We start from the raw sequence: 13,194 nt of genomic DNA, 5'->3' as shown, positions 1-13,194 counted from the left end.
AAAACAGAACAACTGCAATAAAGGGACAGAAAACTTTAATATTCACATTGAGGGCGTGTATCTACAAAATCCTACCACAAAGAACTTCATAAAGCCAATATCCAGGAAAGAGTGGAAACTGCTAAAACTTTAGTCAGACACTGATGCTAAAATGTAAAAAAGATTATGTCACAATTGTAATGGCCAGCTGGAGCACTTAAATGAACGCCATCATCTGCCCTTTGCATACAGAGTTTTATCAAACCACTGAATAGAGACTATAGCAAAGTTGTATAAATCTATAAGAAGGTTGGACGATTTATTAAAGTCAAAGTGTGGTAAAACAGCATACTGTATGTATCAGGTGTTCACATTATTTTGTCCAACTCCTGTAAATATAGTTTTCCAAATTTCCAAATTGCACGTCCACTATGTAACATTTGAATGACTGCACTGATTCTATGATGCTGCTTTGAAATTATGACCACTGTGAAAAGTGCTTAAAGGGATACTCCACCCCAAAATGAAAATGTAGTCATTAATCACTAACCCCTATGTCACGCCAAACCCGTAGAAGCTTTGTTCATCTTTGGAACACAATTTAAGATATTTTGGATATTATGTGATATCTCATTGACTGCCAAGTAAATTATATTGTTAAGGTAAAAGTATGAAAGACATCGTCAGAATAGTTCATCTGCCATCAGTGGTTCAACCGTAATGTTATGAAGCAGTGAGAATACTTTTTTATGCAAAGAAAACAAAAATAACAACTTTATTTAACAATTTGTTATCCTATTGTCTTTCCACAACACAAGGATATGTTTTCTACGTGTATTGATTTAAACGAAAACAGCACAACCGTGCAGTGCGGCTGACACAGAAGCGCGTGTAGTTTGTGTCCTAGCGGATGTTCTCCAAAACGGCGCTATGGTAATTTGGAGGCACAGAGGAGACAAATCGTTGAATAAAGTCATGTTTTTAAAAGGGTCATATGATGCGATTTAAATTTTACCTTTCTCTTTAGAATGTTACAAGCTCTTTGTGCATAAAGAAGATCTGTAAAGTTGTGAAGACTAAAATCACGAATGCAAAGATTTTTTTATAAAAGAGACTTTATATTTTAAGAGTCAACCACACCCCCCTAAAACGGCTCATTCTAACATGCCCGCACGTCTACGTCATGATATGGGAAGATTTGCATAACGCCCCCAAAATGTTCATGCAAAAAAACAAGGCATAATAACCTTTGATTCTTGCTATTGCCGCCGGTGCCATGTTGTGGAGATGCTGTTTCGTTGTGAAAGCGAAACTACTTTGTTTGGCCTTCCAAAAGAGGCTCAGTGGTTAAGTTGTATTTACAACACTGTTTTGTTCTTATACTAATTTAGTTTTGAATATTATATTATGTTGTCTGTACCGTTTGTCTATGTCTATGTCGATGTCTATGACACATCAGCTACAGTTTGTACAAAATACAAGTACACCATTAGCACACCATAAAAAAGACATTTGAGAAGAACTACTAAAGTACTGGATTTATTTTTGATAGAAAAGGTTTTGCTCACAGAAAAATACAAACCTTTGATTTGATCAGTGCTTAATGCAATTCTAAAACCAATAAATAAAAAATACATGTACATAAATCATTCTTATATACTTTGAAACAAGAACAAAATAACAGATTTACAAGGCATTGTAGTGGTGTCCATTCATATGAATCAGATGCTGTGTGCATAGATAAAGTCCTGTAGATATAGACAAGAACAGGCAGCTTGGTATCAAAAAAATGAGCTAACGTGTCTGCCACAGGATTAAAAGACTATGGTAGAAAATATCAGTTATTTCTGTTACTTTATATAACATTTGCTTCAGTGTTATACAGTAGATCATGTGCTGGTAAACACAAAATAAACCAAATTAACAATTTTCATTGTTTTACCGTCAGGATTGAACAAACACTGATTAGTTTTTAAGTCTGTCGGTAAGTAAACATAAAGAAATAAGTGTTTTTATGAAGAGTTGGAGTCTTAAGCAGAGAATGGAAAATAATACCTTTCTTTTTACTAAACCTTGTTTCCCCCTTTTTCATCTATTCTCTTGGAAAAGTTTAGAAGCATGTTTTGGACTATTTTCTGCATATCTCTCTGTGTTACTATACTACATTATAGTGACATCATTTTTATTAATTTCCCCCATTTACATGACTACTCTCTACTAATTGGATTTTTGGAAAAATGTTCACTGCTGTGTTCTTTTAATACCCTGATATCCTTCATCTTCCATCAGCCTCTATTAACACACACATAAAGAAATCATTGGTGCTCATAATCGGTCACAAGGCCCTTAAAACAAAAATCAATCCTTCTCACACTCTCTGTTAATTTCTTTTTTTTTTTTTTTACAAAAGTTCTTATTTCTTCTATTAATCCCTAATTACTTAAAATAAACCAAAATTGTCTTTGCGAAGTTGAACTGAGGTGAAAATCAGTTTCTAAATAACTTCAACGCTGAACCGATCTTTTCTAAAAAGGCATCATTAAGGCTTTTCTCATTAAAAGAGTCTCTAAGGTGGAACTGATAAATAAAGCGATGTCTGAAATCTGTTTGACTCGCTGACAAGTGAAAATATGTGTGAAAATATGTCATCCGGTTTTATAGATGGTTTAACCTCAGATTGTACGTTCTGATTTATAAATATAGTGATGTGCGTAAAAAGGTCATAAGTGGAAACCAGAAGACTGGAGTTTCTATTATCAGTTTTAGAGCAGGACTGAAGCTACTGTGTGTCCAGGAATGAAGCATCAATGAAGAGGAATTCCAGATTCCTCTCTCAGTTTTCAGCAGGAACTGGTCTGTAGGTTGCTCTCGGTGAGGATGGAGGTTATGCTGGAATGATCATACAATCCTTCATCATCATCATCAGAGCTGAGCACTGAAGACTCCAGAGCTGACTGTCGAGCCTGCTGGATCTTCCTCCTGAGGAAAAAGAAAACAATACTATTTAACAGTAGTGTCTAAGAAAAAATAATACAATTGCACTTTTTTGAACAAATTTTTCAAACTAAAGAAGGGCGTGAGTGTGGGAGAAAACATTTTATGTTGTGTATTCATTCGATTTTAGCCTTGATTTATATAATCTTCAGAACCTACAAGAATGTAATGGATGATTGAATTGTCACAAGTTATTTCCTCACTCATCTTCTGTGGTTTTGGTTTGTTTTGTTTTGTGGCTGCTTCACACTGAACCATTATCTTCTCTCTTAGTTACACACACATACTTGAGCTCATTCTCTAGTGCCGTGACTTTGGACTGCAGCGCCTCCTTCTGTTCCTGCATCTCCTCCATTTCTCTGATGGCCTTCCTCCTCAATCCCTCCAGCCGCTCTGCTTCTGCCTCTCCTTCATCCACCTGCCTCTTCAGAGCCTTCACACGCAGAGTCAGCTGAAGAACCACACAGCATTAAACACAGAAACACTCCACGGGTCTCTCTCATACACCGATCATCACACACACACACTGCTCTATATGTGCACATGTAACGTGTGTATTCTTCACCTGGTCTCTCTGCTCTGTGTGCTGCTGTCTCTCCTCATCCAGGGTGATGTTCAGCTCCTTTAGTTTCCTCTCCAACCGTCGCTGAGAGGACACCACAGAGCTCTTTTCTCTGCAAAAAACACTTAAAGCTATGTGCTTGAACCTTAGGATGTCCTGAAGTGTGTTGGGAGTTTTCTTATGCTCTGAGATAGTTCAGATACTGAGTTTTAATGTGAAATGTTGCAGAGCAACTATAATGATTTGCAGAGGATCAGTGCTCCCGTTTACATTTATTAATCTTGTAAATGTGTTTCTGTCTTGCAAACTTGTTAATTAGATCCATAATTTGTCAGGATGATCAGAAGCATCAATGGGTTCAAATGAGTTGAAAATTATAATAAAACCAGCAATATTTTGCATTACATGTTTTCCAGAAAAAGGGTGTTATATCTTAATTCTAATTAAAAAATACAATAGAGGGAATAACTTAAATCATATGCTGGAACACAAATATAAGTCTTTTCAGAATAGTTTATTGCAATACAAACATTATATCAAAGAATATGTGCAGAAAAAAAGAAGAGAAATCCAAGAGTCATTCTACAGAAGAGTTATCATTATGTGTCTCTTACAGTGTGTCCTGTATGCATATGCATCACACCACTGATACTGTCACAATACACTCGGAGAGCAAGAAACGATGAGTTCTTCAATATGTATTTTAATAATTCAATAGTCCAATCCAAGGGCGACCGTAGGAGACAGCGGAACACATGGAAAGAGAGGAAATGAGGAAGAAAGAGACACACCTGGAATCAAATTGACACAATCAACGGAGACAGAAACTGGGTCACAGAGAGCAAAAACACACATAACGCTGACAGTTATGTTTTGTCTTTTGACAGCAATTCTGTAAATCATCATTCAATTAAAAAGTGAACTTTTGTGATAGAAGCAGCATGAAATTTCATATTTAAGAATTTTCCCCAGATTGAGTCATTCCTTATTTAAAGAAAACAACAATAACAAAAGCACATTAAATATCTGTCATCTGCTTTACATGTAGGAGCTTCTGTTTGTTCACAGCAACTCTTGGGAGATAAAGTTAAAAAAAATAATTATTATTAATTATAGGGTGACCATATGAGCTATTTTCCCTGGATGTGTCCTTGCCAGGATTTTTATATTGCCTAAAACATCCAAAGAAGTTTGACCAATAACATTCAGGTATGTTACATAATCAACCAACCTTGGCGTGTGAGCACTGTTGGGAATGTTACTTTAAAAAAGTAATTAGTTATAGTTACTCACTACTTGTTCCAAAAGCTAACTGCGTTAGTAACTGAATTACTCTATAATAAAAGTAACTCGTTACCAGGGAAAGTAACTATTTGCGTTACTGTAAAAAAAAAAAAAAAGTTTTTTTTTTTTTTTTTGCAGGTTTCACAAGTCAGTTGGAATGAGTAGAACAGGTGTTCGTACATAACTTTCGATATTTATTGCACGTCAACAGACAGCAAGAGTTTTATCCTGCACTTCAAGTATTATCTTTGTAAGAAAAGTGATTTTGGCCACTAGCTTTGTTGATGCGTGTCACACATTACATGTACACATTACATGCACGTTCTTGCTTTTGACCACAATGAATTTGAAGTAGGGTGACCACCTGCTAATAAGCCCAAGGGGGGACAAGGGGTATGTTTCTGAGGGACAATGTGGGACACTCCATGGGCAGACTCACTGATAGTGGTTTACCTATTTCTAGCACATACCACCTTACATGGTATATTAATAATGCCCTATTCCCCTAAATATGTGTAATTGCTGATGTATGCTCATGAGTCATGACAGAATTGACAGATGCACTTCCACTTACGATTTACTTTAGCTATTTTATTTATTTTTCATTACTATTTATTCACTTTAAATAAATTATAATATAAATTTATAGGATTAAAATGAATTGTAGTTGCTCAACACCACAGGAACAGTATATAAAAAAAAAAGTCTAACATCACAACTCAAGGGAAGGGAATTAACTCATTCACTAATCCTTATATAGTGTATGGCAGTTGAGTTCACTATATAAGGAAGAAGTGAACAAATAAATAAGTGAACGGATTCGGACAGTGAAGTATAGCTTACACTGCGCGTGAGACTTGGAGCTGTTGCAAAAACGTTGTCATGTGTACTTTTATATTACATGTACCTAATTTTAGAAAATAATACTAATAGCAATAATACTCAAAATTACTTTATATTGCAGTTATACATAGGCTACCTCCCGCGTCAGCTTTGTGGTTTCATCGATGGTATATAGCAATAATAATATTGTAGCAGGAAGGGTTATTATTACCCCTCCTACATCATCGTTTAGTGTTTAGCCAATGGCTAGGCGTCCAGGGTGTATAAGAACATGAGCTACCAGTTCCTTGGCATGCGTCATTATCCGGGGCTGTGACGTCATCCATGCGCTCTGTTACTTTCTGTTAGGAGTTAGCGTAAAATGTGCTGCTTGTAAAACGTGCCGAAGCTGTTTATCCACTGGCGGGTCTATGTGCTTGTTTGGAGAGTTGAATGTGGACACTTGAGACCGGTAAGAGGGACATTTGTTTGCGACGGTGGTTTGTAGATTAAGTTTAAGCCAAGGGAGAAGAACTCTCAGTGTAACCCTTTCTGTTGTTTTTAGGCATGCGCTAAGGACTGTACCGACTTTCTGAAGGAGCATTATTTGCTCTGTGCTTCATCATAAGGCTTTATTCGTGTAGGGCCTCATCAGCTGCTGTTCTGTTTTGGGGTTTGTTTTGTTTAGTGTTTGGTGTGCTGTTCTGTCACGAGCGAGTCGTCTCGAGTGAACCGCTGTTCGAATCGCCTTGGGTGAACCGTTCTGAGCCACTGTCTATGGTTCTGAGTTTGCTGTTCGAGTGAATAATTTCAAGTGAACTGTTCAGTGAACGATGACTCCGTTTTCGTGATTTGTTTGTTCGTTTCCTTCTATTTTATTTTGTTTAGTATTTTCAAAGACGAGGTTTTTTTTTTAATGTTCTTTTGAATTCAATTGTATTAGTAAATTTACATCTTTCATTTGTGTTTTGAATTATACCGATGCCTTTATGACAATTTGCATTTTGTTTTCCATAACACTGCTCTTTTAATGTTGTTTTCTTTGTTTGTTGGCAGGGACTGGGCACCCGGGGGCAGACGCGTGACCAATTGGGTGGTAGGGTCTTCACTGTAGTGGTCTTCTCTGACATGAGTCGTGGAGTGTGTGCTGTGCTGGTGCGTGTGCACTGAATGGGGTGCTCTTCATAGAGGTGATATCTTGAGACTGCCCTTGTATGGAGCCATCATGACAAAATGATTTTGAATTGTGTAAACTTGAATTATTTGCAAGTGTAATCTAACAAAGTTGAATTTTAGGTGGTAGTTTAAATTCTTAATTTTTTTTTTTTTAACTAATATTGAACATTTGAAATTTAACAAACTGAAATGTTTTTATGGCTGAATTTTATAGACCTGTATTTTCAAACAGCTAGTTTTTTTTGTTCTGAATTCTTATACTGCAAATACATTTAAAAAAAAATTCAGATTCAAGTTTTCAAGATGAAGAAATTCAGAACTTCAAATTCAGTTTTCTAAAATTCAATGTCAAAAATTCAGATCTTACAGAAAGTAGGTCACAGGTCATCCTCAGGGAAGAGTAGATGATCTCAGAAAAGTCGAACAGAGCATTTTTGCCAATTGGAGAGACTGCGGAAGTTTTCCAACGCGAACGTGGTGGTGGTTCAAGAGGTTGCCACTCTCTGACTCTGGTCATGAATCGCCCGGTGTTGTGTTCTATTCGGTTCCATGAAAAACTGTTCCCTTGGGTGGAGTTAACATGAATATTCATTAGTTCCCTTATTGTGAGCGTGTCCTTGAAACAACGTGCAAACGAATGGAACTGAAAATATCAGTGCACGCTCGTCAAATCTCTATTTGATTTAATGGTTTGTTTTAAACTGGTAACGAAGTGTCAATGTTAAGTGTTCATTAGAATTAACTGCAACAGTGCCAAAACAATGGATAGTTTGTGTAATATGATAAATTGTGTTCCATGTTTTGCTTGATTGATTACAGGCACACAGAAAAACAAGCTAATTTAACCTGTCTTACCTAATAGTTTTTACTGTTTGGTGTATTTTGCTTTTTATATATTTCATCTGTGGGGCTTTTTTAATAATAGTTTGCTTTGATTAGACTACATAGTTGTCATTGGAGAGAGACCAGTACAATTTGTATACAAAACCTGAAACAAACCACTACAAATGTATCTGTGTCTTAATAAAATCGGTGTGAGCATCCTGTGTCATGCTTTCTTTTAATCTTTTATAACCAGTTTTTACCAGCCTTCACAGCCCCATCAGTGGAATTATTATTATAAATGCAAATTTACTTCTGTCACATTTTATCCTATTACTAACATTTTAAAGTCATGCAACATTGAAACAACATGTGAGTTATTTTTTTATATTTAAATGAACAGTCTTTTTAAAATGGACATTTTCTTTATTGCATTGAGTTAACAGTCAAATACAGAGCTTAACGATTTAGACAATCTGATAAAGAACTACTACTAAATATAATAATGTATATCATAAGCATACATTGTATCTGTTCTTTGACCATAGCACTGAAAAACAACCTCGTCATGTTTAAGAATAGTGATCCATTGTGTAAATAATGTTTAACATTTGAAAGTCTTATTCAAAATTGTTTTCACATTTTACAAACTATTACATACAATGAAACTCAAATGTTTCAAAAACTCTGTTCTCCTGTCGCTTACCAAAATTAATATCCTCTTAGATTCATTAAAGTTGATATTTCAATAATTTAACAACACTCTTTAATGTTGACAGTTCTCTGGTGTGTATTAATGGTATCATGGCATGCAGGTTAACAAATAAAATGTTATCTTTAAGTATGTTTACTGTTTAAATGTATACTCAAATGATATTGTAGATCACATAAATATTACATTCATTAAATGTTACTATGACAAGTACAGAAGTAATTGCTTTATGAATTTAACTCAAATTGAAAAGACAAGGAAAGTTTTGTTAAAGTAAGCATGGAATGAAGCAATGCAAAATTAGGTGAGTGTTTGAGATATTTATTGTCTCTGGATGAGAACAGCCTCCATGTATGTCCAGTTCATACAATGATCAGTTACTGTACCAGTGACTTCAGCTCTCTCATCCAGCCTGAAACAGACAGGGACTTTACATGATGATCAATATATGTGGAAACATCACAATAGCAAATCAAAGCCATATTATAACATTGGTGATGGTGAGACACATGATTTATTATCCAAATGTAAAAATAATATTCTTGGAGTAGCTGCTGACCTATGTCCAAGAAGACTGCATCAGAACACTACTTTAAGGTTTATGCACTGTTTTATATAACCAATTACAAATTAGATTCATTACAATATTGACATTTTCACTGCAAGAAAATTGTTTCCAGTAGCCTATGTATGTAACTTATTTAGGTAACAGAAACACTGGCTACATACAAACTAAACTTCTTATAAATGACACAGGATAGCTAGCCTATAGCTTTATTAGGCGGCATATATATTTGTTTCAAGCATTGAATACATTGCAGTAATTGTCACCAGTAATTAATCCCCCACAAATGAAATGTATAAAAAGCTAAACACATAAAAAAAATAAGATTAAGAAACTATATAACCCCAAGGTTAGCATAGGTTATTCGCTTTTTTTTTTTCTGTGTGCCTGCAATCAATCAATCAAATCAGCTTACAGACGATTAATATTACACAAACTGCATTATTATTATTATTATTATTACTCTTTATTTCAGACTCATGGTCCATATGAAAAGAAGAAAGAATGAAGAGGAAAATACACACAGAAAATTTAAAAGACATACAAGCTTGCATTCCAATGCTTCCGCAAACTGGAAAAATACCTTGTATCACTTAATGTAACATAATTTAAGACCATTATGTTACCATTTTTTGAATCATTCAACCGACATATGAAATTATACATACACTTCCTTAAGACAGCATGCAAAGTAGGTACATTATTAGATACAAACAATTGGCTTGCACTTGTCCACCTTGGATGTTTAAGCAAAATTCTTAGCACATCATTAAATGCCACCTGGAGTTTTTGCATTTTAGCTTTAGCATACCTGCACCACAAGTGAGCTGTATAAAAAGATGTACAGAATGCCCTAAATAGAGCTATTTTAACAGCATCAGTACACATATAAAAGTTACGAGTCAGCATATTAGCTTGCCCATATAACCTAGAGCACTGGCGCTGCACATCATCATCATCATTTAAATCATTTCTAATGATGTAACCCAAGTATTTAACTTTATTTACCACATTCAATACTTGGTCATCTATATAAAAAGAAGGACAATTTTGTTTAAGGTCCTCTTTGGTTTTAACAATCATAATCACACTCTTTTTAACATTAAATTTTATATCATGCTGCACACCATAACTTGAACATACTCGAAGCAGCTTTTGTAATCCTGCGCTACAAGGAGACATAATAACCAGATCATCAGCATACATCAAATGGATGAGACTATCACCTATTAAACATCCAGTCTTACAATTATTCAACTCCACAGAAAGACCATCCATGTACAGGTTACATGTAATCAATATTGTAATCAATCTACAGGCATTGTTTTGACACTGTTACAGTCACTGTTCAGTGCTTAAGATAGACACTTCGTTACCTTTTCAAAATAATCCAAGCAGCGATTTGAGAAGCGTGCACTGATCAGGGAACTAATGAATATTCATGTAAACTCCAGGAACAGTTTTTCACCGGAACCGAATATTACACAACACCGGACGCGAACGGTGCGACGCGACCGTGAAATCCCCAACAGCACACGGATTCCCCTCCTATTTCGGACCTAGTCCCAGCTCTTTGCAACAGTCGCTTCAAGCACTGAGTTGCGTCGCGCCGCTCGCGTCCTGTCTGTGTAACTTAGGTAGTATGGCAAGCCAAATTAACTTTTATTCATTCGCAGGATATGTATTCTTGATATCAACAATTAAATTTTTACTAGTAACAATGTTAATTCTTGATATCAGGAATTATATTTCAACTAGTAACAATGTTAATTCTTGATATCAAGAATTACATTTCCACTAGTAACAATTAGAATTTTTGATATCAACAATTACATTTCCACTAGTAACAATGCTAATTCTTGATATCAGGAATTATATTTCAACTAGTAACAATGTTAATTCTTGATATCAATTATTTTTAACCAGGGAATGCCAATAGACAAGCCAAATTAACTTTTATTCATTCGCAGGATATGTATTTTTGATATCAACAATTCAATTTTCACTAGTCAAAATGTTAATTCTTGATATCAGGAATTAGATTTCTACTAGTAACAATTAGAATTTTTGATATCAACAATTACATTTTCACTAGTAACAATGTTAATTTTTGATATCAGGAATTAGATTTCTACTAGTAACAATTGCTATTTTTGATATCAACAATTCAATTTCCACTAGTAACAATGTTAATTCTTGATATCAGGAATTGTATTTTCACTAGTTAAATGTCACCATAGACTTCCATTCAAATTTAATTGTTGATATCAAGAATTGCTTTCTTACTAGTTGAAATTCCGATCTCACATATCAGAAATACAATTCTTACTAGTAAAGACATTTATTTTTGATATCAGTAATCACATGGTTACTAGTAAAGACGTCTATTCTTGATATCAACAATTTAATTGTTGATATCAACAATTTAATTGTTGATATCAACAATTTAATTGTCACTAGTGACAATGTTCATTTCTGATATCATGAATGTGATTGTTACTAGTAAGAAAGCCATTTTAGATATCAGAAATTATATTGATATCAGAAATTATTTTTCAGATATCAAAAATAACAATTGTAACATGTTGAAATGCATTTACTGATATCAAGAATTAACATTTCAACTAGTAACAACTAAATTGTTGATATCAAGAATTCACATTGTTACTAGTAACAAAGTAATTATTGATATCAACAAAGGCAGTTGATATCTGAAATCGTCCTTGCAACTAGTGAAAATAGAATTACTGATATCTTAAATAACATTTTAACTAGTAAAAATACTTTTACAGATATGTAGAAATGCCATTTTTTACATGTAAGAATAGCTATGGTAATGAGATCATGAATATTAATGAGATTTTCGACACTCCTCCTTTTTCAGCATTTGCCAAAGATGGCAGAAGAACGTCCACGTGCAGAAACGGCTCCTCTTTTATTTATTTTTGTCAGTGAAACTATATTAAAAATTATATTATGGCCGGATTCATTTGTAAAAAAAATTGTTAATTGTAAAAAAAACAAAACAAAAAAAAAAACATTTATGCTGTTTCCTTTTATTGGCCACCAAGTCCTTCGGATAATTAAAGGAAAAGTGAACAAGGCATTAATTTAGTTTTATAAATAACTTAATGTCGCTTTTTCAGGTGTTTATTTTTGTTTTTATTACACTTTCTTCTGATACATCAAATAAAAAACACATCTAAAGGAAAAATATAACAGATAACAATGCATCATACAAACGGACTTTTTTTTTTTTTTTTGAATATCGTTGGCTACATTGAATGAGTCGTGTCCTAAAAGGAATAATTTTTTATATAACATGTTATCCGGTTCTTGAAGCATCGGTGGACAAGAGGAATGGTAAATATATGTACACTGTTATACAAGCTGTATACTCACTACTTTACATTGTAGCAAAGTGTCATTTCTTCAGGTACTGTCATATTAAAAGCTATAATAAAAACACGAAACGTGAGAGGTGTATTCAAATCCAGTCAGGCCATCAGTCCCTACAATCTGTAATGCAAGACTCTAGAAAAAGAAAAACACTCTATACAGGTGTTCCGTTAATAATTTAAAGTTAAAGTAATGCACAGAACCGATTAAACAAGGTACAATTCACAATGACGGTGAGAAAAAAAAAAACATGTTTTATTAAAATAATCATTCTGAATAATTCATACATGACAAACAGCTGAAAACGATAATAAATACAAACATAACTGTATAAATAAAAGCGGAAAAAGATTAGAAACATGCACATCAGCACCACACTCTATTTAGCATAACACCGCCTGCAATAGGCTACTGGGTGAACTGGAATGTAGTAACATATTCCTAGTACACAGATTCCACATATTCCACATAGCCATTTCTCTCTAAATTGCTTTCGATATATAATCGAAAAAGTGTCTTAAATAAATGTTAAGTAATGTAACGTCATAAGTCTGATTGCAAATTTTAATCGATGTATTTCTAATGTATGCAATGCACACTAATGCTATTTAATTTGAAATTAAATGCCATCCAAACGGTAACTTTGCGGAGCTCCTACAACTAGCCCTAACCTTACCCAATATCCATGTTATTTTTCACTTTTCGATAATTTCGTTGAGTTTTATTGAAAATACATGCCTTTCCGATGTGATACGGGACGTGAAAAGGATAAAGAAAGAGCACGGCAAAAGGCGGAATCGAACCCACGACCGTCGCGTCAAAACGTACATGCTTGGCGCTTAACCATCTGTGCCACAGAAAACGATAGTAATACAATGT

The 13,194-nt window shown here is 34.3% G+C and overlaps 1 protein-coding gene and 1 long non-coding RNA gene across 2 annotated transcripts; one reads left to right on the top strand and one right to left on the bottom strand.

The window, feature by feature from the left end:
• Positions 1-2,819: 2,819 nt before the first annotated feature.
• LOC113099378 (cingulin-like) lies at positions 2,820-5,887 on the bottom strand. The gene is made up of 4 exons (XM_026264374.1): positions 5,883-5,887; positions 3,539-3,647; positions 3,261-3,424; positions 2,820-2,958 (listed from the first exon to the last, which is right to left on the bottom strand). The coding sequence occupies exons 1-4, from the start codon at positions 5,885-5,887 to the stop codon at positions 2,820-2,822; spliced, it is 417 nt and encodes a 138-aa protein (XP_026120159.1).
• Positions 5,888-5,978: 91 nt separating this feature from the next.
• LOC113099376 (uncharacterized) lies at positions 5,979-8,480 on the top strand. The gene is made up of 2 exons (XR_003289397.1): positions 5,979-6,113; positions 6,207-8,480. It is a non-coding gene; the product is annotated as an uncharacterized LOC113099376 (long non-coding RNA).
• The last annotated feature ends 4,714 nt before the right edge of the window (positions 8,481-13,194 follow it).

Source organism: Carassius auratus, unplaced genomic scaffold (genome assembly GCF_003368295.1).
Source record: "Carassius auratus strain Wakin unplaced genomic scaffold, ASM336829v1 scaf_tig00216934, whole genome shotgun sequence".
Classification (NCBI taxonomy): Eukaryota; Metazoa; Chordata; class Actinopteri; order Cypriniformes; family Cyprinidae; genus Carassius; species Carassius auratus.
Note: the sequence above shows the minus strand (reverse complement) of the source record. Positions and strands in the feature narration are given on the sequence as shown.